This window comes from Lepidochelys kempii, chromosome 7, assembly GCF_965140265.1.
Source record: "Lepidochelys kempii isolate rLepKem1 chromosome 7, rLepKem1.hap2, whole genome shotgun sequence".
In the NCBI taxonomy this organism is placed as follows: Eukaryota; Metazoa; Chordata; order Testudines; family Cheloniidae; genus Lepidochelys; species Lepidochelys kempii.
The window spans coordinates 57,209,456-57,235,632 of NC_133262.1; the positions used below are offsets into that span (position 1 = coordinate 57,209,456).

The 26,177-nt window shown below is 45.8% G+C and overlaps 1 protein-coding gene across 5 annotated transcripts in view; it reads left to right on the plus strand.

Annotated features, from left to right (window-relative positions):
* The window catches only part of TLL2 (tolloid like 2), a 180,364-nt gene that overhangs the window by 126,292 nt on the left and 27,895 nt on the right, over positions 1–26,177 (plus strand). For all 5 annotated transcript variants that reach the window (XR_012159929.1, XM_073352984.1, XM_073352982.1 and 2 more), the window contains 5 exons: positions 4,082–4,206; positions 8,029–8,144; positions 13,062–13,164; positions 18,422–18,538; positions 24,894–25,039. Coding sequence is in view for 4 of the 5 variants with exons in the window: in XM_073352984.1 (XP_073209085.1) it covers positions 4,082–4,206; positions 8,029–8,144; positions 13,062–13,164; positions 18,422–18,538; positions 24,894–25,039 (607 nt within the window). In the remaining variant the exon portion in view is untranslated. The remainder of the gene's footprint in view (positions 1–4,081; positions 4,207–8,028; positions 8,145–13,061; positions 13,165–18,421; positions 18,539–24,893; positions 25,040–26,177) is intronic.

Sequence of the window (26,177 nt, forward strand, 5' to 3'; positions counted from 1 at the left end):
CTGGCAGTGGCAAAGGCAGCTGGGCGGGCATGTGGAAGAATGCGCCCAGCAGCACAGCTGTCAGCTCGCTAGGCACCAGCCAGAACAGGTGCAGCACTGCCCAAATGTTAGGCAGACCTTTCTAGGAGGCCCATTGACTGTTCAGCCTCGGGCAGAGCCATCCCTAGGGTATGGCAAATTGGGGTGACCGCTCCCAGTTCTGCGCTTTGGGGGGCCCCGTGGGCCAGCACTATTGGCCAGTGTGGTCGGTCCCAGAAGGGACGGATTTGTCATTTCCACTCTGGGGCCCAGGACCACCCTAGGGACAGCCCTGGCCCTGCCGCCTGGAATTGCTGTCAGTGGGCCTGCATGAGACAGTGCCAGACAGTAGGGATCTGAGTCACCATGTAACAGCTGCCAGTAGTGGGTGTCACTGGGGATTGAACCCCAGAATTCCAGCATTACAGTCATGAGCTGCTGTCAGTTGAGCTAATGGGGTAATTCCTCTGGCTAGTGGCACACGATCCTCTGTGGATCAGCAACCTCATCTCCCTCCCCAGTTAGAATTCGCGTTAGTGGCAATGGGAATTTGACTGCAGGCATAAGAGCCCCTAATGAGGGCAAAATATATTTTACAACAATGGACGCTGGTTATTGCACATGAGGAAATGTCGTGCAAGATACGGAATGTGGCTCCAGACTTGTACTTTCTAGTACGCAGGCTGATGCACACACAGGAATGTGTTAAGCCAATTAGTCAGGAAGACAGGATTAGAAAGCAATGCCCTCTTCCCCCACCAAGACCCACAAGTAGTGAGTCATCAAAGATATCTTCCTGTATTCCAGACAAAAACTTAACATTAAAGTTGCACAGTCAAAAAGTAGAATTAAGGTCTCCCATTCCACCTTCATTAAGCCCCCTTGCATTACAGTTCAGCCTTTAATTACGTTCTCGGACTATTTTTTCCCTGAGACTCCCACCCCAATCAGTACACAGGTGGGGAAGTGCCCAGCTGTTCAATATTTGTTTTCTTTTTTCAGTGTGTGGCTTCTTGTGTTATTTTGTGTGCGCCATTCACACCCTGTCCTGAACATAAAGTTCTGCATATCCTTTTGGACTTGACCCTGGAGGTAGGGATGTATTGTCTCCATTTTACACCTGGGAAATCAGATGCAGATTTAGGCCACAATTTGCAGGATTGTCTAATAATTCTGGGTGCCCAGTTTGATATCAAAGAACTGACTTTCCCAGAGGTCCTGAAAACTCACAGCTCCACTGACCTCAGCTGGGGTTGTGAATGCTCATCATTTCTTAAGCGTAGTTAATAACTTCATAGGGTTGATATAGCACTGTATTGTGCCAAGTACCATACTCACATTAATCCTAAGAGTATCACCACTTGAACTAAAGCAGTAATTAATTAGCAGATAGCAGCAGTGGATGCCAGTGATTGGAGGGTTATTGGATATTTCCTCTAGCCAGTCAAGAGTTACAACACTCTTTGCCATCAGGTTATACAACATTGTTAGACAGCAGGTGAATGTGGGGGAGGGAAAGGAGAGGATCAGGATTCCTGGGTTCAGTTCCAAGCTCTGGGAGGGGAGTGTGGACTAATGGTTCAAGAAGGGGATTGGGAGTTAGGACTCCTGAGTTGCTATGCTTTGCATTTAGATAGTGCTTATTAATCTGTGTGCCAGAACACTTTGAGGGTGGGTAGTTCCATCTGAACACCATAGCCAAGCACATAGATGTAGCATGTTCATTCTGAAAGTCAGTGTGGCTAAGTCGATGAGACTTGGGTCTGTGATATGAAACCTCTGGGATCTACTCTGAGCTCTGCCAGAAGCGATGTCATACATCCTCATTTGTAAAGTGGCGAAATCTATACTAGATTAACTCCTAAAGTAGGACCTTGCTCAGTAAGGGTTGTGAAGGGCACAGAATTAAGTTGGAGGAAAAAACAGGACTAGAAGGTATGGTCTTTTGGATCCCAGCCCAGTGCACCTTCCTCTAGGCCAAAGGTTGTTTTGATGGTGGACAATGACCCTGGAAGGAGATGGTTCCATTCTGCCAGTGACTTGGTTGATGCTTCTGTGTGTATGATGTTGGAGAGACCTGGGAGCATGGGCATTGCAGGTGGATTTGCATGGGCATTTCAAACAATTAAGAGCAAGCATATAATGACTCCTACTGAGCATGTGCATAGGACAATTTCACTTATAACTTTAAAATCCTTCCAGATTTGACCATCGAGACAGAAAAAGGCATTTCTCTGACCCCAGAAATACCCTCTTGCCAAATATCAGATTATTCTACAAACCCCTGAGGTGGTCAAAAAAGTTTTTACTATTGGCAAAACTACCTGTTTTTCCAGTAACCTTATTCCTAGAAATGGAGGAACTGTTTCTGCTCAAGCTTCTTATCCAAATTCAGCCCAGAGCAGACACCGGGCAAGGAAAATTTCAGCCTGAAGCGTTAAAGTTGGTCAAAGTTAGCAACGGACAAATGTGTCATGATAGACAGTGGCACCCTTTGCTTAGAAACATCACTGAATTCGCCTGTTTTGGCAATTTATTTTTTAAATATGAAAATTGTTTTTTTCCGCAAAAACCTCAACATTCACACACAAGATTGTTCACAAAAACTTGTTTCATCGAAAGATGTTTTCTGTTGAAAAAACATGGAAGGAATTTTTGACCGACTTTAATCACTACTACTCTGCCTGTCTTTATTCAAATTAAAACAAAGAAAACCTCCACACTCTCCAACATTCCCAGCCAACAAAGTAATTACACCCATGCATAGTCCCATTGACATCAGTGGCATGACTCATATGCTTGAAGTTAAACACCTACCTTAACACTTTGTTGGACCTGGGCCTACCTGGATTGCAATAATCTTATTGCTCTTAGCCCTGCCTTTCCTCGGGTTCTCCTCAGGACTGTGAAGACAAGCCATATCCCAGGAACTGACAATCTCTGTTCAAACATGTCACTTCAATCTGCACTATGAGACTCAGAATGTATTTTGGAGTGATGGGTAGTACGGCTGAGTTAACTTAGTTTTAAGACCCTAAACTTCCATTTTCTGACTTTCTCCCCACATTTTACCTCTTTCATAGGACTTTTCATCCAGAGATCTCAAAGCACTTTACAAAGGAGTTCAGTATCATTATCCTCCTTTTGCAGATGAGGAAAGTGAGGTACTGGGCAGTGAAGTGACTTGCCCAAGGTCACCCAGCAGGCCGGGGGCTGAGCTGGGAATAGAATCCAGATCTTCTTAAGCCCCGTCCAGTGCTCTATCTACTAGGCTCCACTGCCTCCCTGTAATGTTACATTGAAGTAGCTTTTGCATTAAAAACCTTTGCACCATAAGTACGTTGATTTCAGTGGAGCTGCTTGCGTGCTGGAAGCGAAGCATGTGCTTAAATCCTGTGTTGAATCAAGGTCTCAGACATGGGGAAGGGATGCTGAGAATAAACGACAACATAGAAGCAAGCACAAAGAAGAGAATGGGAAAAAGATACAAAGAGTGTCATTGGCTCGGAGGCTTGGCCAGCTCAAAGGGACCAAGAGTGGGGATGAGTTAGACACGAGCAGAGGAGCCTCTTGGTTTTAACATCTAAGAATGGCAGGTCTATAGTAGTCTCAGTCCGCAATGATCACTATGAGCACAATCCCAAGCACGGACTCCCCACGCTGCTCCCATGGCCATGCTGTCCAATCTGTGCTATTGTTGGTCCAGTGGGCATATGTTGATGTGAACCTTGTAAAAAGATATTTTATTGCTTTCTCTGATTTATGGTAAGTAAAGTGTTTGTGCTGAAATAGAAGCAGCCGCAGCCTCTGCTAGTCCCAGAGAGGAATTTACTAAATTGGCAGAGATGCCTGCGCATTTGGAAGCTATCAGAGAGCTATCATGTTGGGAGAACATGAATGTCAAAGCAGAAATTTCTCATAAAATACGTTGTCCAGTCAGATTCTGTTCCCCCTTCCCGCTAGCACAGAGTATGTGGTCATGGGATTCTCATACTGAACCATGATTGCCCTCAGTACATCATGCCATCTTCACTGCTGTCTGTCTCTCTCTCTCTCTCTCCAGAGGGGTCTTCCTGGACACCATCCTTCCCCGTCGAGATGACAATGGGGTTCGGCCAACTATTGGTCAGCGCATTCGGCTGAGTCAGGGGGACATTGCTCAGGCGAGGAAGTTGTACAAGTGCCCAGGTAAATATGGTCAGTGCAGATGGCTCCAGCTCTGTTCCATACACATGCTTTATCTGGAAGGCTCCGGAGTTCAATAGTATGTTAACGATCCCTTTGAGGAAAGAGCTCTGAGAAAATGGACCATCCAAGTGCTTCAAGCTGGGGGAACTGAACATTTATTAGTACTTTGTCAGTAGTCCGGATTTTTTTTAAGGCTTAGAACTCTTTACTCTCTTCCCCTGCAGTGACTGGGAGGTGGTAGTGCCTCCATTTGATAGGTCCCTAGACTCCTTCCCTTCCCAGCATGCTTTGCTGAAAAGGAAGCTAAAGTCAAGCTGTCCTCCCCAACCATTTTTCAGTAGAGAAAGTGCATTGCTACATCCTGTTCAGAGTCTATTATCCAGGTAGGGTCCAAACTTCCACGGCTTGTTTCCTTCGGGCCAGGCTGTCCTAGTCTGCTAATCTGGTGAGGGGAAGGGGAGCTCTTACTCCTCGTTCTTGGCATCTAAGTGAGTGGGAGAGAAAGCCCAGTCTGTTTAAAAGCATGGTCTTTTCACCCCCACCCCACGGCACTTTCCAAATTCCCACTGCTAAGGGGGCAGCCGCTTTTCCTGTCGGAAGTAGCCATGGTGGTGGTTTAGAAGGGAGGGGGCAATTCTTGAGTCTTCCGGGGTCACAGTCTGAGAGGAGGTAGAACTATTCCATGGGCACCGTCCCTGCTGGGTAACATGCTGCATACTCCACATCGCAGGGGATAAAAGGGAAAAATGTCAAACTTGCCTACCTTGTTGCCCTGCCATGCTAAAATCCCTTATTGGGCTCTTGCTGCTGGGATATTGAACTACCACCTCTGCACTATGTTCACTCCTATTTTGAGCATTTGCTGGTCACTTGTAAAGGGAAAGTAAATTCAACATACCCCTCCCCCACCATCGCATCCCCTTTCGTGACTAATAAGCAAATAGTGTTTCTGGGAATGTTTACCTTTTAGGAAGTAACTCCCAACTCTCCTTTATTGTTCTCTGGTAAGTACCCAGTATCTGCACGGTAATTACATGATCCTGCAGATTACTGTGTAATTGCACTTAGCGAGCTCAAAACTAATTCCCCTGCAACCTGCACTGCGGTTTAGCTGAAAGCAATCATCCTCTTTATCCCGTGTAATTAGGGCAATATGATATGTGTGCCCTGTAATGATCTCTCCACCGGAGGCAACTTGTGTTTGAGCGGTTGTTCTTTTTTCCCCCCCACTCAGAAAAGCTGTGTCGATTTGTTAGCCACATAGTGGGTAGGCCCGATAACCTGGGACATGCCCCCAAACGGTCAGATATTCCTCGAGCCAACCTTCCAGCGATCAATGATGATTCAAGGTGACTGGCTCCAGAGTGACTTGCTGTTCTGGTAACAAAAAATAGCAGGTTTCAGTCAGTCTCCTTGAAGCATCCGCCTCGCAGATCACCCTCATCACTGGCTTTTTTTTTTTTTTTGCGTGATGTGACCGGGAATGGCGTAGGCCATGGAGACTTTACAGCCCCAAGAGAAGGTACTGCCAGGAAAGCTCAGATGTGTGGAGAATGAGGGTTGGTCGTTCCCTCTGCTCCACAAGTGAAAGCCTTCAGGCTCTGGCACTAGGAGACCAGCACCTTCCCCCCCATGTGAATTTTTTTAAATCCAGTCCGGTGAGCACGTCCACGTCTGGCCCCAGGAGCTGGCAGACCTTTCAGGCATGCAGCATTTGCGGGCGTGTGGACTAGCAGTGCAGACACAGTTCTGTGAATCAGCCCTCAGGAGCTGTAATCTCAGCTGGGAGATTAGCTCTTTCTGTGGCCCAGGGGCTTTCACTTTCTCTGGGTACCTTGTTCCTCCCATCTGTGGAATGGAGTGATGATACTTGCCAGAAACACTGGTGGGGCCTGGGCGGAGAAGTTGATTTCCATTGTAGAGCACTTGGAAGCTAAAAAGGGCGGTGTGATGGCCCTTGGTGGTTTCATCAGAGCTCGTGTTTTCTCAGGGCTGATAGCTATTTCTGTTAGGAATGGAGAGCAGGCCGGAAGTTTTAGAATCTGATTTGCTGTTTTCTAATACTTCCCTAGGAGGGGCATGCCTTTCCCCCTTATCTGATGACTGACTGGGGCATGACACCCCACATTTCAAAGCGCCTGTTTCACCCGCAGGGTTCAAAAGCTGCATGCTGCTCTCGAGTAGTTTTACAAGGAGTTTGGCTTCACTTCTGAGGCCCCTGCATCTAGCATGTACAAACTTACTACCTGCATTGTTTGCGGTCTTGTAACCATGTCAGTCCCAGGATATTAGAGAGACAAGGTGAGTGAGGTCATATCTTTTATTAGACCAGCTTCTCTCGTCTTTAAGCTTGTCTCTTTCACCAAAAGAAGCAGGTCTAATAAAAGAGATGACCTCGCTCACCTTGTGTCTCTACTTGGAATCTGTGACTTTTCCATCCTGGTGTCTTCACCTTTAAACTTCCTTATGAGCCATTCAGTAGGACAAAGACATTTGTACATCCAAGCCCCACAGCTGCTGCCTGCAGGTCATCTTTCCTGTTTGGCCTATTAAGTTGTGGGTCAAAGTACTGTAGGGTAATTAGGATTTCTGGCCTGGGTGATGACATTTTTTCATATATTAAGTGTCCTGAATGGGGCCGGTCTCTCTTCACCTCCAGGTTCCAACCCACCCCTCTAATTGTGATCAAGGCTGAAAAATTAGTGAGCAACCCGCCGCGTCAAGCAGTGTCAGGGGTGCCAGGCCGAGTAGCGTTCATTGCATTTGCATGAGAAATGGAGGCAGATGTTCCATCTTGTCAAATCTTTCAAAGCGCTCCTGCTTAATGAAGGATTCTTGGGGGCTGCCTCACAGTTGCTGGGGAAACCAAGCAAGGGTCAGACCCTACTTTAGAACGGGAGTGGGCACAAGGTTTATGAAATGCAGAGCAGTCGAGCAGCAGTCTGATATCTGCTCCACGTTGTGTGTATTCACATGCAGCTTTTGAACCCTGCGGGTGAAATAGACGCTTTGAAATGTGGGGTCTCCTGCCCCAGTCAGTCGTCATCTGCTATGCACGTGTATATGTCATTCTACATTCCAGCCCTTCCTTCCTGGCTCAGTGAACAGGAACTACAGTTGTAGCTGATTTCACAGAGGTTGGAAGCCTGTTGCCTAAAGAATGGCGTTTAAAAACTTTGAGATCTAAGTCTCCCCTGCTGCAACAGGCAACAAACAGCGCGTGGTGGAGAGCGGGACAAAGCTTCGACATTAAAATCTTATGCCGCGTCTTGCTACAATGCAGAGTTGACTCCGTGAACTGAGGGTGCTTTGGGGCTCAGCTAGCTTTTGTCATAGTGTTTTAACCCAAAAAAGAGTATTAACAATGGTAACTAAGGAGAACTTTATTGAGCAGATTGTAATGAAGGGAAAATAGCTTTTCTAGTGGCAGGCTTTGGGTTTAATAATTTTGCATTTGGCAGAGAGGAAAGAAAAGATCTGCCGCAATTCAGATAATTAAAAAATATATTTTAAAAAGTGCGTGGCACAGAGGGAGGGGAGAGGTTACCCTTTGTAATGATCTATTTTCTCAGCATCCCCAGCTGGATAAATCTTTCTTATCCCATGGATGCTGATGAACTTCACCGAGGCCACCAGACAGACAGAGATGGGAATGACCACTGATCACTACCGAATGAAGTTGGAGTTGAGTCAGTGATCTAGAGGTGCAAGGCTGTCTAGCTCGCTACCAGTACCCACAACAGAAGATCAAAAACAGCTTGATAAACTCTGACCAGCTTCTTTCAGATAGTAACTCTTTGCTGCTGTCTTTCAATTACATAGCTTGTGGGGAGACCTTGCAGGACACAACGGGGAATTTCTCTGCTCCTGGTTTTCCAAATGGCTATCCTTCCTATTCCCATTGCGTGTGGAGAATATCTGTGACTCCTGGGGAGAAGGTAGGTTAGACTGCAAATTGTATCTGCAGTTTACAGGCATGTGGTTTTGCCTGATGGTTGCATTTGCAACTTGCTGGGATGCCCTCAGCCACACCTGTTTTCATTCTGAATGCAGAGGCTGTGCACCCAATCTAAGCAGAGGCTCATCTGGTGGAGTCTTGCACAGGTAAGTGGAGCCAATGATCACGGAGTACCAGCTTCCATGGATAGGTATTGCTGTGGGAGTTCAGGTCTCTACATACAATATTCTGCACTGATCTTCTACCCTTTCAGAATAGAGCCTTGCATATGGGGACCGGTGCTATTTGCTGCATATCTGTGCCCCCCCCCATAGATTCTGGGGAGCATTTGGATAACGTGGGTTGTGCTGTGCTCCCTTCCACTATCATTCTAGTATGAGGAGATGGTGGGCAATCTCTGTGGGGTTTTTTCCAGCCTCTTTGATCTCATGGAAAGTTTGTCCCCCTTCACTCATCTCCACTGATGCACATACAGGAACTGCGCGTACACGGAAAGGTGTTCAGTGCTCTGCCCAGTTGAGCAGCTGTCAAGGAAAGCTCCAGAGGCTCTTTAGCTACTCTCCCAAGAAAGCAGAATTCAGTGCAGAGCCTTTGGGGGACTCAAAGGGCCGAGTCAGGGAATAACTCTGAGCTGCTGCCAGCAAACTGTTAAAATGGGCGACACATTCAGAGCAGGAGGGGACAATCCTTCTCTATCCAACTCTGGTGCGAGTGTAGCAGTGGTATTGCCCACAGTTCTGGCCAGGAAGGCATTTGCCAATTGGATGGAGTTGAGAAAAGCAGCAAAAGGAAGTGTTGTTTTAAGAAGGGAAAATAAGAGCTAAACCCAGGTATGTGATGGCTACGGGGAAACATGATAGCCCGCTGTAATTATAGATAAGGTTTACACTAAGGATGGAGAGGGTTTATTAAAGATGACCCACGGGATATAATTACTGCTACCAGGAAGGGGAAAAGTGAAAGAGAGCCATATCAACAGTTACACGCTTGCAGCGGCACAGCTGTAGCCACGTCATGCCAATGGCAGAGAGCTCTCCCGTTGACATAATAAAACTAGCTCAACAAGCAGCAGTAACTCTGTCAGTGGGAGAGCAACTCCCGCCAACATAGCACGATGCACACCATCATGTGTGCCGGCAAAACATGTCGCTCAAGGTTCCCCCCCCTCTCCCCACGGCCATGAGCGACAAAAGTTTTGCCGACGTAAGTGCTAGTGTAGACAGGGCCTGAGTATTTGGAGAAACTTCCTGGCAGCGAGGTTTAGTAAGCTGTTGGACACTCACCTAGTGGGGGTGGTGAAAGCCCCATCACTTACAGGAACTCATTTAATGCTACAGTCTGGACAAAGCCTAGGCAATGTGGGGAACAACCTTGCATTGGTCCCTGGGGGAATGGACTTCACTAAGTGACCTAAGAAGTCATTTCCTTCTCTAATGTGTCTGCTGTGTTGAAAATCCCCCAGATCTGTTTTTAGGGATCAGTGAGGTTTCTAAACCAGCATTTTCAACCTTTTGCTGTTTGGGGAATTTGCTGGGTAATGGCTTTTGTCCCTAGAACTATAGGGGACCTATGCAGCTTTGAGAAATCATCAGTGCAGCATAATAATGGGTCCTTCCACTTGGGGTGGGGGAGAAGTAGGACTAATACTAAATGTGTGTGGAAAGCCAGAATCCAGGGTACAGTGTCTCTCCTAGGTGCCTGCTGGCCTTCCCTGGTGGTCCTTACTTGCCTGCTAGCCATCCAACAGCCTGCTAGCTCTGGCTGCACTGAGAGCTCAGATGCACACCTCTCAAAGCTTCCTTCCTACCACTCTGACTAATTCCATAAAGTTGTAAGCAATTGGTTCCTGAAGGGGAAATGAGAATCCAAGACATCACCTGCACAGGGAAATGCTGCTGTCAGCTGGAATGCCGCCCACCCATCTTCAGATGTCTTCAGATTGCAAGACCTGCTGAGCCTCAATCAGTTGCTTCCTCCATTTGCTTTTCAGTTTCCTTTGTTTTTATTGATCTTCCAGTGGAAATGAAATCTTTCCTTAATCTATTAACACCACTGCACTCAACCCCTTTGCATCATGTCAGGCTGCAACAAGTGTGGAAGCACGGAAGCTCCTCTGCATGGCAGCTGATCAGTAAACTCTGCAGAGAAGCATTTCAGATGCACCCTAAAAACCATAGATCATAGTGCAGAAAGAAACCATAGACCCACTTCAGCCAACATTTGTGTACAGCTGCCTTTCATAGAATCATACAATATCAGGGTTGGAAGGGACCTCAGGAGGTCATCTAGTCCAACCCCCTGCTGAAAGCAGGACCAATCCCCAACTTTCTGCTGAGCTACCTTATTCAAGGCCTGAGGCCCAGACCCTCACATGGATTTAGGTGCCTAACTCCCAGAGTGAGCTGCCTTACTACCTTTGAGGGATCTGAGCCTGAGATCTGGCATCACTGGGTTCCATTGCCTCTGGGTCTAGTCCTGAGATGTGAGAGTCCTGGCAAGATCAGGCCCAGTCAGAAACCTTCTGATATTAGAAAAATTTCCAAGAACAGTGCAGGCTCTTAAATAATATTATTTGATGGTTTTAAAATGATTCAAACTGCTATACGCTCTTTATGTGTCTCTCTGCCTCAGTTATGAGGGTTAAGTCAGATGTGACCCAAAATTTAAGTTCTATGAAAAACAAATGTTTACAAAATCTTAGTGCCATTTAAAGGAAAAAATAATCCAGCATTTTAAAATAAATAAAATAGACCTTCCCCTGTGGTGTTTGCAGCCAAGACATTGCCACGTTGAGTTAGCGTGTGAGCCCCAGATGCTGTCTGTAAACTGAACTGAAACTGACTAGTCTGTTTTCATTGTCCCAGTTCAGAGAACCGCAGAAAGTGATAAAGGATAAATAATGAAAAGTAAATAGCATTTTAAAAAATCTTTCCAGTTTAATAATCTAGTTTATTGGGTCAGAATATATAATAGAAACCTGTTTGTAGCATGGCCTTATTCTTTTGGGAGATATTAGATGTAAATAAATCTCTGGGCCAAATCTTGCAAACACTTACTACCCTGAATAGATCCATTGGGTTTGGTGGAACTCTCAGATGCAAATGGGAGGGTCCCTTTTCAGAAATAAGCCCTCTAGCTCTAAAATTCATGCTCCCTCAGCTAGTGGCCTTATGGCTGAATACTTTAAAGGGACACTGTCATGATAAAAATCATGGGACAAATTATGCTCTTAAATCAGAGCCAGCCCCACTGAGTCAGCATGATTGCACTGGCGTAACTGAGCCGAGAGTTTTTTAAAAAAAGTTTTTGTTACCTTCCATCACTTTTGCCAGGTGTTTCTCTTTTGCATGGCCCTTAGTTTGGACGATGAAGTGAACTGCACCATTGCTGGAAAATATTTTTGTTTTCTTGTCAACTGTTGGGAATGGGCCACATCCACCATGATTGAATTGGCCTCGTTAGCACTACAAAAAGTAATTTTCCCTCTGTTGATATTCACCCTTTCTTGTCAACTGTTGGGAATGGGCCACATCCACCCTAATTAGCTTCGTTAGCACTGACCCCCCACTTGGTAAGGAAACTCCCATCTTTTCATGTGCTGTATATTTATACCGGCCCACTTTTTTTCACTCCATCATCTGATGAAGTGGGTTATAGTCTGCGAAAGCTTATGCCCAGATAAACTTGCTAGTCTCTAAGGTGCCACAAGGACTCCTCATTGTTTTTGTTTTGTGTGTAGCTGCAGCATACATGACTTAGTTTCCCCTCAATAAAATGGATAATACTTACCTACCAGACACCACTGTTGTGGGAAGCTTAATTCATGCCTTGTAAAGCACTCAAGAACATATATGTTCAAATGAAAACAATCTTATTTTCAGAGCTGATCAAAAATCAGAATTTCCGTTCCATGGGGAAATCCAATATTTCAACTTTTTTCTTGTGCCGATTTTGGACAAAAAGTTGAAATACTGAAATTTTTGGTAGAGTGAGACGCTCTGAAACATTTCAGTATGGAAAAGTGGAATCATTTTCAATTAAAAAGAAAATGTTGAGACATTCCTGAATGGAAAGGTTTCATTTTTGGTTTGTTGAATCAAATTGAAACATTTTGTTGCAGCTCTATGTGATGTTAACCATTGTTTGCTTATAACTTGTGAACGTTGTAGTTTGGGTACTCCCTGCTTCTGTTCTCCCCTATGGGCTGGGCTTCCTGGCTGGACTACATCTCCCGTGATGCATCACAGTGGCTCACCTAGAGGGGAGACTGTGGTCTATTGTGGCCAGAGAGACCTGCCCAAAAGGGATAGCGGCATGAGTCAGCCAAACTACAACTCCCATGATGCACCACAGCAGACTCAGATTAATGTTGAATTGGCTGGAAATGAAACATTTTAATTGGTTTGACAATCCCAAATGTTTTGATTTGGGTTAACTCAACCCAAAACAAAATATTTAATTTTAATTTTCCTGACAGAAAACTGAAAAATTTCAGCAAAATCAAGATTTTTCCTGGAGAAAATGTTAATTTTATATTCTCCCCCTTATTCATATTAGGTGAACCTATGGTCCCGTTTTTTGTTTGGCTACAAAACCTAAATTGGTCCTAATTTACGTAATAGTAACCATTTTCTTTATTCCCTGTGCAGTCAATTTGCATAATCTTTTCCATAATTCCCCCAGTTAGTTGTGCTGGCTGCTGTCCTGTACACTCTAGCTCCGAACAACCCATCAGGTAAAAGTTTGGTTTTTTTAATGAAAGATGCTACAAAAAAATAAAGTTGGTCCATCCTGTTGTATCTAAAGCTCATATGCAGAATAACGGCACCAATGGAATCTAATCTGTAGTGTGAAATAGCTCCTTGGGCAAAGATAACCATGCATCATCTGTTCACAGATCATTTTAAATTTCACATCGATGGACTTGTTTAAAAGTCGCCTGTGCTGGTATGATTATGTGGAGGTGCGTGATGGCTACTGGAGGAAGGCTCCCTTGTTAGGTGAGTGGCTATTTCATTTTTTAAAAGAGAGACAGTGTGGAAAGTATGCAAATGGTCACTTGCAGCTGCTGGGAGCAAAGGTGCCTGGCGCTAATGCCTTTCTTCCAAGGATCCCAAAGTGCTCAGTAGACAGTAATTAAGGCTGGATCCTTAAAGGTCTTTAGGAGCCTAACTCCCATTGAAATCAGTGGTGGTTAGGCACCTAAACCCTTTTGAAGGCCTGGAGCTGTTCAGCCTCCCAGCTGCCTTGTGAGGTAGGGAAGTGATAGTCCTTCATTGTGCAGCTGGAGAGCTGAGGTAGAGATGGGGAAGTGATTTGCCCAAGGTTCCACAGTTAGTCAGTGGGCAGAGCTGGGAATAGAAGCCAGGTCTCCTGAATCCCAGTCCCCTGCACTCACAAATAGATCACATTCCCTTAAAATATGTTTAATTATATTCTACTGAGATGGGCTTCTGAGCCCGCTGGCCTAGGGAAGCTGTACAGATACAGACCCATAACACTACAGTTACTAATGAGAATACAGGTATGCACTCACCGGGCTACTGTGCTAATAGCCCTTAGCCTATCACAGTGCAGGGATAGAATATGGATGACATGGTTTTCTTGGTATGCAAATTCTCGTGTTCTGATTGGGTACTGTCCCCAGAACTCACTCACCTCAGCTTTTAACTTTCTTTGATATCCCCTATCCTGGTCCGCAGCCTCTCATGAGAGTAACCCCGTTCGCATTCAGCTGCCTGTTAGACAAGCTGAATCTGGAGCAGTGACTTGTCTCCATTTTCCTTGCCCTCAGGAAAATCCGCTGGGGGTGGGGAAGGGGTATGAATATTTTTGGGGGGAGAGAGAGAAACGGGGCTGGCAAAGAGTCCCCCACACTGTCCTGCCAATGTGGCTCAGCCCTAGTTCAGCCTTTATGATCCATTTGGTCCTTGGTGGTGACGTCAGAGTACTGGCTGTTATCACATGGAACTAGGCCTGGGCACACCCAAGTCATCTCATACAAGCCACTCAACAGCCATCAAGTGGTAGCAACTTTTGGTTGCTAAAAGCCTAGGTTGGATTTGAACCTGCTACCTCATGGGGCATGATTTTAGAATGCATCCCAGTCCCATAATACTTAGAAACCAATTAAGTGATTGAAAAGTGGACTTCAGCACCAAGTAGGCGTTCTCTCAGAGTGGGAGGAGAAGGCAACCAGGACAAGTGTGAAGCTGTTGAGGGAAATATCCCAAAGGCCTTGAGAGGGAAAAACCAGGCAGCTATAGTACCTCTGGTCAGCATGACACTCGTGGCTTGTGAACCCTAATGATGCATTTAAAGCACAGATCAGTCTTGCAGCACAGATAGGACTGAACTGTGTTGTAACCATGTTCCCACCCCACCCCACAGGCCTTCTAGCTTCATGTTTCCAAGGTTGACTAGTGATTTGGAGAGTCTTAGTTATTGAGTGCTCAATGAGGGACAGTTAAGGGTGGACCTGATTTTCAGCAAGCATTGAGTCACCCACCTTCTGACAATCAGGCCCCTTTAAGGTGTCTCACATAAACTCATGGCTCCTTTTGGAAACCAGTTAAACATGGGTCACACAGCAAGACTGGACCTAGCAGGGGGGTTAGCGTGGTGAACCCAGATCCTGGCAACCATTGCTTCGGCAACAAAGCTGGAACCTGAGAGAACATTATCTGCTTTTGGATTGGTGTGTGTCATGGGTCGGAAGGACTCTTTGCTGGGTCTGCTTGTACACATCCCTGGCAGATCCCGTGTAATCGTCTCCAGGTTCCCTCTGGCACAGTATGAATTAGCGCTGATGTGATAGTGTGCTGCGTGTACGGCTGAGTCACTGTGAGAAAACGCTGGTGTCTCAAGTTCCCGGTGGTTCATTTATTTCCTGCAGCCTTTGCCAGGCCCTCAAGTCCCTCTTGAGGGAGCACAGGTGTCTGGAAGAGCCTTTGGGTGTTTTAGAGGAGAAAGCGCTGTCTGCTGCTCCCAGCAGGGAGTCAGGACTCCGGGGCTCTATTCAGAGCTCTGCCACTAACTCGCTGTCATCTTGGACAAGTTTCTTATCCTCAGCGTTCCCATCCATCAAATGGTGCAGATCCCCACTGTAGCACACAAGGAGAGACAATTAATGCCACACTCTTTGCAGCTGTAAGCCCGTGATGCATCACTGAGGTTAACAGCATGGCACTGCCCGACCCAATGAGGAATCGGGCTGCTAGGCTGGTGCTTTCAGTGAACTCCTACTGACATTAGGCCTCCTTGACATTTCCAGACTCAGTGCTTAGTATACTGGGTTGTGAGGCTTCATGTTGGCAAGGTACTTTGAGTGAGCAGGGAAAAGTATGAAGGCTTGTGCCTGCAGAGAGCAAGGTTGTGTAGTAGGGTGTGCAAGTGAGGCTACGCAAGGACAGCCATTGGGCATAGCCTCGCTGCCTTCCTTCCACTCAAGTTAGCACGAGGTTAAAAGAGGGAAGATGGCGGGTGTATCTGCAGAGACAGGTTCATAACCCTCCATAGGTATGAAAGGCACCTCCCTCCTGCTCCTAGGCAGCAGTAGCGTGGCATCTGACCATGCGTCGTCAACGCTGAGTTGGGTTCCCATATGTTTCCTGCCTGCTAATCATGTATACCCATGGCACTGCACCTGGGCAGAGCAGGACTGGGCCATGGGACTGCTTTGGTAAAGGCTGTATAGGTAGGAGAGTCCTCTGCTGTAGCGTGGATACCTGGCACTGGTGGAGGGAGCGAGGCTGTGGTCTCCCTACAGTTTCTTTGGGGCTGTCTCGAGGAGCAGAGGTGTGGGGTTCGTAGTGTCAGTGTCTGTGTGCCGTGGTCACTATTTGCTGTGGGTGAGCACACGCCTCAGGAATCGTTCTTCCAGCAGCCTTGCTTTACGTCACTTCAGTTTTTCTGCCAAATATTTGAAGCACTTCAAAAAAATCTCCTTAATACAGTGGGATTTGCAAACTGTTCCATTCAGAACAAGTGGCTTGTGTGAGCTGCCATGGCCCCTGGGAGGGGCCGGGGCCATGAAATTAGTTAGGAAGAGGCAGGCTGGTGGCGGTCTGGCAGCAGGGTGGGCAAGAGGATTAGCGTGAATTGTGAAAGCATGTATTTTGCCTGGAAAAAAATGTGCACTGCATATTTTCCCAGGGAAGTGTGTGAAAATCCAGCCTTAAATGGTGCATAACTTTTTATGAATGGGCCCTTTATCGTACTCCACGGAGCTCACTTATTCTGGCTTCCTCATCTGCATTTCCTCTCCTTGACATCCTTGTTGAACTCCAATTCTAAATCCAAGAGGCAGTTGCTCAGTGACCCTAGAACTAAATAACTTTGCAACCTCAACACTGTTAGCAGCATCTCCTTCCCATACCTTCGGAAACTTCAGCAAGCTGTGTCCCCATCTTTGTCATACCGCAGTGACTCCTGACCCATGTGGACTAGCCTTGTGCTTGCAGCTGTGCACCTTTTGGAGGGTGATTTTTGTCAGATTTAATTAGTTAAGCAGAGTCGGGTCTGAGTTAGCATTTGGATGGGAGATGCACAAGGAAAAGACGGAGTTGTGGTTCAGCAGATGTTATTCCACCCCAGCTCTTGCCTTCACTAGGTTTGTAACACACCTTTAAACCCCAGGGCAGCCTAGTGTTAACATCAATGAGCTAACATGTTAAAACTACAACTGCCTTCCCTACACTAGGATTTTAAGGCGTGTTGGTTAACATGCATGAGCTAATTCATGTTAAAACGTGCACCTTTTTCCCTAGTCTTGACATGGCCTGAATAGATAGAGAGCCAATCATGCAGCCTGTTGGTTGGTACTAAGATGCTGACTTTCCAATGAGGTACAAAACCAATCTCTCAGTCATCGGAGGTTATTACATATCCCCTGGATGTACCTTTTTTTTTTTTTTCTTTCTTGTGAGACCAGGAATGTAAACCTGATGTGCTAGCTGAATTCCAACTTAGGTAATTACATTCAGCCTCTGCCAAATTCCCCCTGCAGATTCAACTGGATAAGATGGAATTTAGTTACTCCTTTAAATGAGGAACAAACCCCAACCCTATTGCATACAGCAGATAGCGTCGCTGGTATCTAGCAAAGAAAAGATCCATATTGCGTTAGTTACTCCCAACACTTATTTATTGTTTGTACCATGCTTTGAGGAGCCTTCTGGCTGAAACATTAATTAGGAATTATCATTATTAATCTGATTGCTCTGCTGGATTGCAGTTTGCGCTGGTACAGTTCAGGAATGCCACCTTGCCTGTTGTAATCCTGACATTTACCAGTGAGAATCAAGTTGTGTGAAGCATCCAGTGAAAGTGCTTGTGCTGGGGAAAGGCACTTAGTGTAACCAAGTGCTGTAGGACTATGGAGGGTTGAGTAGGAAGAGATGCTCAACTAAGATGATTCTGTGTCACGTGCAAGGGGTGGAAGTGATCACCAGGGCTGGCATGATGGAGAGGTTTTCCCTCATGCTACATCCACAGGAGGAATGGATCTGTCTTTCCTTTTGGGCCAGTGATGCTGAGATTTTCCAAGCTGTCCGGGAGCTCTCTATATCGCACTCCCATCTGTATTAACCCACTGTTCTCCCAACCTTTGTCTGTCTGGTCTATTGAGACTGAAGCACCTGGGGACAGGACTGCTCCTTGCCATGTGCAGGAATAGCGCTTAGCACCATGGCTCCTTGTCCTGGGTTCAGCGCAGTTGTCATACAGTTAACGCTAACAAGGGCCATCTTTAGTCTGTGTCTGTGAAGTGCTTAGTCCAATGCGTTCCAGCACATGACTAGGGCTCCTGGTCACACAAATCAATAAGAACGATGGAAGGTATAGTGCCAGGGCTCCTGGGTATTGGTTGTCACTCCTAGCACTTTGTCTCTCACAATAAGTGAGACTAAAGTCCCCACTGCGTTCACCTACATGCTTTTTTAAGATGACCCAGACTTTGCGTGGGTAAAATGAGAGCCAGGCGAATGGTGGCAGCATTTGGGAATGAGCCATGCTGGCTTTTGTTCCCGGATGATATTTGAACCCTGTCCTGGGTGAATACAAATAAGGTGACCCCTTCTTAAAATCTAAGTTGGAGTAGGAGTGGAAAGCCTTTTAAATGGCTCTGTTTACTTTTACCATTGACTCTCTCTTCAACTGCAGGCGCCTCGTACATCTCCCCGTCCACCACTGTTGTGATCACAAACCACTTTCGCCAAACAGTGGAGAGATCTTGATTGTCTGTTTCCTGCCTTCTAGGTAGATTTTGTGGTGATAAAGTCCCCGAGCCTCTTATCTCCATGGACAGCAGGCTGTGGATCGAGTTCCGGAGCAGTAGCAATATCCTGGGCAAAGGCTTCTTTGTGGTTTATGAAGGTATGACTCTTAGGTCTGCACAGTGATTCCAACACCAGGCATCATACGTGGGAATGTAACAACTGGGCCCAGAGCAGGGACCTGTTTGACCATAAATGAAGGCTCTCAACCCACTCATGTTTCCGAAGGCTCTCAACCCACTCATGTTTCCAAAGGCTAGCAGGGGCTGCAGAATTCGGAGACCCCCTTCAGTGTGCAAAGCCCAGATCAACCAGCCTGGCCCACAAATCCGTTTCCAGAGCATGGTAAACCGCCACGAGGAGACCACATCTGAGCATGGGGCTCAGATCAGCTCTTCTGCTTACCCCTGCCCTATCAACCACCTATTGTAGCTATGATCCATCTAGCTGAAGTTCAGTCAGTGTTTATCGCTGGGGTGTTAGCACTTCCTCTCAGGCTAATTGGCCAGCCAGATCTCTGCTCAGAGATTAGAGCGGGATAAGCGTCTGGCACTGAAATTTCTACCCTCCCTGAAACCAAAGGATAGACTCAGCTCTTTGTCCTTCAGGTAGATCAGGCAAGTTTCTTGAGGCTTCTTGGATGAATTCCGGAGTCCCTTTCTGCGCAGCCTAACATTTCTTATGAGAGTAGGGACTTGCCCTGATGTGCTGGCCACTCCCTGCTTGTCTGTGGGCATGTGATACACTGGTGTGACGCATTATGTCTATTGTCTGTGAGGCTCTTCAAGATGAGAGGTGCTGTAGACTTATAAAACATGATGATTTAAGGAAAACTCGCTCTCCTGGTTGTGTGTGAAGTTTCAGAACTTGCATTGATTGCTGCTGTTTCAGACCCCTATTGATTCAACTCCTTTAAAGGCCTTAGCCCCTTTAAAGCTGTGGAGAAGAAGCTGTCCATGTATGTCAGAGAGCACTGGTTTGCATTGTCCCTACTGGGGCTGCATGGGCTCATGGGTGTGCAATGGAGTTGGATGAAATTTTTGGACTAAAGGTGTCTTTTTGTTGAAATATGTCCTTTCTTTTTTTTAAAAAAAGACAGTTTTTCACACACAATTCTCCATGTCGTTTTGCATGAACAGTCTTCCAAAACTTGTATAGAAAATGCTGGAAATGTTATGGAAGTGTTTGAAAACTCTCCATAGCTGCTTTTGAGAGGGGAAAAAAATTGAAGAAACGTCCACTGGTTATTTATAAAAGTAATAAAAAAAAAAAAAAGGGTCCATTTTGGTCACTTGGGAATGAAAAAAAAAAGAATTTTTTCAGAAAAGTAGGTTTTCATTTTGCGCCTCTCCCTAGTTTGCAAACAAGACAAATTTCCCTGCCAACACCACACAGTGAACTGTGGCATTTATTGCAACCCAGAGGCTTCAGTAGTAACTGCAGGATCAGTGGCTCGGATGGGGCTGGCCAGGCTGGGGAAAGGATCCAGAGGTGCCTTGGGCAAATAGAGCATTACAGGCATATGGGCACTGGGCTTTATGTGAATGACGGCTTTGCAGAATGGGTTGTTAAACAGAAGTTTTGGAGGACAGTACTCGGTACCATGGGTCTGTGCATCTGAGAGCTGGTAATGCAATGTCTGCAAGAGCTAAAGTTCAAGTTTGGGTCTGAGCCTTTTCCTAGCAATTACCAGGGCTTTTGTCCCTTTTTTAAATTAAATATTTGGAGAGCTTTTACCCTCATAATTGTTTTTCTTTCAAAATTGATTTTGCTGCTTAAATTTTTGTTGTCGCTTCCCCTGTCTGCCAGAGTAATTACCGGGGACCAAAAGCAGCGAGATCGGAAAGATACGTAATTCTCAGAACTGGTGACACAAATGGATCTTCATTTGTATCACTTAGTTCTTTGGCTGGATTTTTAGCCCTGGCACTTACTGCCTGTCTGAAGTACCACTTGTCTTGTCTCGCTCTCTGTTGAAAATACCTAGAGAGCAGGTTCATGCTGTTGTCCAGCTCAATCCATTTTGCTTGCACTTACAGCAGGCTGTTACTAGCAAGAACCTTTTGCAACGAATGGAATAGATTTTAAATGTCAAAAAGTATGAAATTCACCAAAAAAACAACTCCGGATTGGAAGGCCTCAAACAACCCTGAGCAGGACTAAGAACTTTGAGCCCAATGCTTGATTCAGGCCAAACCTTCACTGAAGCTGCAAGCCAATGCTTTAAAACTAGAGTGCCTGAAATTTGACACCTGCAGAAGAGCAGCCTGGTTTTCAGAGGGAATGAGCACCCACTGGTCCAAGGGACACCTGGGTCTCTCAGCTGCTCTGAAAATCAAGGCACTTCTATTTCGGTGCCTAACTTTTATGCTGCTGCTTTGGGGGACTGGTCATGCCAAAGTCAGTGGCAAAATGGTGCAGGATCAAATCCATGCAATCCCTCATTTTCGTAGATCATGGAGCTTTCAAGTTTGACAGTTTTGGACATACTGTTCCCTTGGTTTGCTCTGATTACAAACAGTCCGCTGCTGCCCAGTGGAGTTATTTTGGATTTAGAACAGATCAGATTTTGGTCTCCGGTTCTTTCCTGAATAGTCTGTGCTATGAAAACTGCCTTCACATGGGCTGGATGCATATCCTCTTCCATGCGACCAAGTTCACGGTGGGCTCGGCCACTGGCCTGCCTCAGTTTCCCCATCTGTAAAATTGGGTTAATGATGCTGATCTCCTGTGGGAAGTGCTTTGAGAGCTACTGCTGAAAAGCACTAGATAAGAGCTAGGTTGTGGTGTTTTCAAAAGAGGCAGGACATAATACACACACTTTTTCATGGCACCGTCCCAAAGCACTTGACAGGCTACAAGGTACAAATCAAACTAAAAAAGTGAGGTCGGAAGCATGCTTCAGCTGGGTCTGGCTAACGCCCAGCAAACTCTACACTCTTGGCAAAAAATAAATTCAAACAAATATTAGAGAATCCAGACCTGAGCAAATCTGGAATCCAGCCAGTTCTCTGCAGCCACGTCATCATTCCTCACTCCTTATGGCACTGACTGACCTGAAGTTTGCCCCTTTGTTTTGTTCTGCAGTGGAAGTATGTTGGGTCTATATTGTTCGCTTTGCAGTGTGGTGGTGTTATAATATGTTGGGAATGGATTCCTGAAATCCATTTTACAGTTGGGTGGGGGGAGAGTGAGTGATAAAGGATTATAGAGCCATGGGGAATTGGCCAGGTCCGTTGTCTGTCCATGTCCAGGCTTCCTAACATAATTAATAGTTTTTCTGGTGGACTCTGTTAAACTCCCGTTTTCAGCCTGGACTCCAGGTTTGGGATTTTCCCTGTATCTAATGAGTGTGAGAGATTTGACTCAGGAGTGGGAGCCCTGATCCAGCAGATCTGACAAGGACCATCAATGCAGGGCACCATTCCTGCAGACTTCAGTAAGCCCACAGGAAGTGTGTGGGAGGAGTTACCCCTGGGTGGGATAAGGAAGGTCGTGGACAGAGGATTTTGGCCGCATGGGTAACTTTAAGCTCTTACCATCTTATATCTAGGATATTTGAAGAAATTAAACTTTTGGGGGGTTTTGTTTTGATGCAGCTGCACCTTTTCTTGTCCTCCATTTCCCTGTATACATCCCTCAGTCCGCTCCATCACCTCCTTAGTGGTCCACCTCTGCCTCCTGCATTTACCCACTTTGTGTCTCCCTCCTGGGCCCTTCCACTCTCCTGCCATGATCTCCTGCTTCCTGACCCCATGGCCACATTTCCTGTTCTAGTCCATGCCCTCCCTTCCATAGACTTATAGAATGGTAGGACTGGAAGGGACCTCGAGAAGTCTTCTAGTCCAGTCCCCTGGACTCATGGCAGGACTAAGTATTATCTAGACCATCCCTGACAGGTGTTTGTCCAACCTGCTCTTAAAAATCCCCAATGATGGAGATTCCACAATTCTCCTCAGCAATTTATTCCAGTTTTTTGCCACTCTCACAGGAAGTTCTTCCTAATATCCAACCTAAACCACCCTTGCTGCAATTTAAGCTTATTGCTTCTTGTCCTGTCCTCAGAGGTTAAGCAGAACTATTTCTCACCCTCCTCCTTGTAACAACCTTTTATGTACTTGAAAACTGTCATCATTTCTCCCCTCAGTCTTCTCTTCTCCAGACTAAACAAACCCAATTTTTTCAACCTTCCCTCAGAGGTCGTGTTTTCTAGATCTTTCATCATTTTTGTTGCTCTTCTCTGGACTTTACCCAATTTGTCCACATCTTTCCTGAAATGTGGTGTTCAGAACTGGACACAATACTGAGCTTTGTCCCATACCCCTCCCCTCCACATTTACACTTTCCACCGTTCCCTGAGCCCCCCATTCATCAACCCCACTCCATTTCCACCAGACAGCTGCTCCCCTCTATCCATCCCCACTTCCTGCTTCTAAGAGTCTCCCAAATTCTGACATCAGGGATCACAGCTCCATGCCATCCTGCCACCTCCAATCTTTCCCTTCCAGTTGCCTCTCTCTCAGTTCCCTTGGTGCCCTATAAGAATCCTGTCCCCTTGCAGTCCTCTCCAGTCAACAGCTACAACACAGCCTGGAGTTAGAAAGGTCCATTCATATTTCAGTATTGTTCCGTGTACCTGTCAAAGGAACTTGCAGCCTCACTCCTCAGTAAATGGAAGCAAATTAGGAATTTATAGGCATGGTCACTGTGGAGCCAAACACAGTTTAGGAAAAGTTTGAAAAAAAATGAGTGCAGCTATTTTGAAGATACCAAAGGAGTACTTGTGGCACCTTAGAGACTAACCAATTTATTTGAGCATAAACTTTCGTGAGCTATAGCTCAATTCACGAAAGCTTATGCTCAGATAAATTGGTTAGTCTCTAAGGTGCCACAAGTACTCCTTTTCTTTTTGCGAATACAGACTAACACAGCTGTTACTCTGAAACCTTTAAAGATACCATAACTTCAGAACCCTTTCCGCTAACTTTACCAAACTTCCCAGACTAAATCTACACAGGGATGAGACCCCCTGTGTGTAAAATTTCAGGGGAGTTGGGTTCTTCTTAGGGACGATGGGAAGGGAGGGAAGCCTTCTAAAAACTGGGCTTATAATAAACTCGCTTCAGCTTGAACTACAGAGTGGCTACGGCTGCTCCACATGATTTAGGACTCGCTAACCCACTGCTGAAATGCAGCTGCTACAAGGGGGGATGGGGTGGAAATGCAGCAGCCGTTCTGCACTAACACCACTAAAACAGGATGATTTTTAGGAGTGGAATTGACTAATAGCTCTCCAATTGAGACTGCAGCAGGTGGGGCTAACAGGAAGACCTAAGTTGCAATGAGTAGCCAGGCTACTGGAGTTGGTTAACACAGAAATGCTATGGAATCTCTAAGATAGTCAGGGTCTTGGTTTTGTGACTCATCTGGAGGCAAGTCTATCCAGTAGCTTCGCCATTCATTGTCACCCTGGTTTCTGAGAAGCAGCTCCATAGAGCTGCTTGGATTCAGTGCTGGAAATCTAATGTGCACATTGTTACTTAATGTTTGCTATGGTAGTGCTCAGTTTCAGGATCGGGACCCATTGTGCAAGGTGCTGTACAAACCTACCCACAGATCCCATGCAGAGGTCACACTAGGCTCTGAAAGCGTATCTTCATTTTTTTAAGGCTGATTTTAAAAAATAAATCTAAGCTTTAAGTACGGTTTAAAAAAGAAACACACGTTCTCTACGCAGCTCCTGGTGCTGATAGCATAAACTGCTGTTACCTATTCCTATGTCGAGCTTTCTTTCCTTGATTTGATCCTCCTACCAATATGAAAAGTTTTATTTGGAAAACAGCCCCAACCTTGTCTACTGCAACTTGCTTCTCTGTGGCCCTTTTTCCAAGTCCCAGCTCTACACTTGCAATGTGCAGTCCGACCTCTGTGTTGCCCAACTTCTTGCCTGCACAGAGAAATGCCTGTGCCCGGATTCTAAGTCTACAGAGCATCTGGGGATGCATATACATATGAGACCATATGCAATGCAATGCAGCTGTATTAGATCGGCCTTTATCTTTAGGCACATCTTCCCATGAACTCACATTATGTTTGCAATCAGTGCCATCTAGTGGCAGGATTTCACTTTGCTTTTTTTGTGGGCTTTAATGTTCATTTCATGTCTGATTGCTATTATTTATTTGATGATTACATTATTAAGTGATGTACCAGACACAACTGTCCAAACAATTCCTGTCCCAGAGAGCAAGATATCCTTGGGGGCGGACACAGCAAGACAAGAGGCACTAAGCAGAATCATGTTAGGCTTTTAATACCTTTCACAATTTGTTTGGAGGCCTTGTAGAATGAGTGTCATTAGAATAGATTTGCAAGGGGAGAGGGTGTGCTGGGAGCAGGCATTTGGTGAGGAAACAATGTGTAATCCCATCCATGTGGTGTTTGTTTTTGTGAAGCGATTTGCGGTGGAGAAATTCACAAGGATGCTGGCCAGATTCAGTCTCCCAATTACCCAGATGACTACCGACCTTCCAAAGAGTGCATCTGGAAGATCATGGTTTCCGAGGGGTTTCATGTAGGACTCACGTTCCAAGCATTTGAGGTGAGAGGTTTGAGGTGTGTGCTCTTAAACCAAACTAACACGGCAGCCCTTGAGACTGTAAAAAGGACGTATGATAGAGAATGTACAATTTGTAAAAACTGGGGAATTTTCCCCCTAAATGTTTGTTTTAGAAAATTATTTCCGCCCAATCCTGACTCCACTATCATCAATGAAAAGTGTGTACTGTGTGTGCCTCCTTGGCTGCTTCTCCAGATAATCCATCTATAACACTTTTATCTGAGGACCGCAAACTGCTTGACAGCCTGTTAGTGGTGTTGTGTATCACAGTAGCATTCAGAGGTCCCAGTGCTTGGTTCTGTCTGGGCACCTAAGGAAGACAGGCCCTGCCTCAAAGACCTCGCTATCAAAGTATAAGATGAGAACCAAAGGATTCAGCAAACAAACGATGAGGAGTACAAGGTAACAGTGAAGCAAATTACTCAGGCTCACGCAGTGGCAGAGCCAGGATACAACCCAGAAGTCCTGGCACCCAGTCCCCTGCACTACCCATCAGGACACTCTGCCTGCAGGGAATGTTGAGAGAGGATTCCTGCCATCAGACTGCAGAATGCACAGGACATTGATTCCCTAGCCAACCCTGCACAGATCTATTGAGACTGCATCACCCAGGAACACATCCATATCTTCCCCCTCCCCCTTTAAAATCTTATAGTAGCCATAAAGACCTCGGGACAGACCGTTCCAGCCAGGTTTTCATAGAAAAGTAGAAATTAGAGAGAGCAACTTGAAGGTTGCTGAGAGGTTGAGATGGAGCTTACATCTGATGAGTTTGCAGCAACTAGGATTATTTAGCCTTGAAAGGAGAAATTACAGGATTTACAATAAGTGAGCTATGTAAGAATATTAAATTGGGGCTTAGAACTGATGAGCCCCTCTGTACTACGCTGTCATGTAACATGAGATCCCAGGGTTATTTAATGAAGTTAATGGTTGATAAATTTTGAATAAACAAAAGGAAGATACCTCTTCACCCCATGTGAATGGAGATTAGCAAATCATATTGTGTCTAGGGGCCCGATCCTGCTCCCACTGAAGTCAGGAGCAAAACTCCCCCTGTTTTCAATGGGGCAGGACTGGAGCATAGATCAGTTTAGGGCCAGCAGTGGCATTTGTGAAT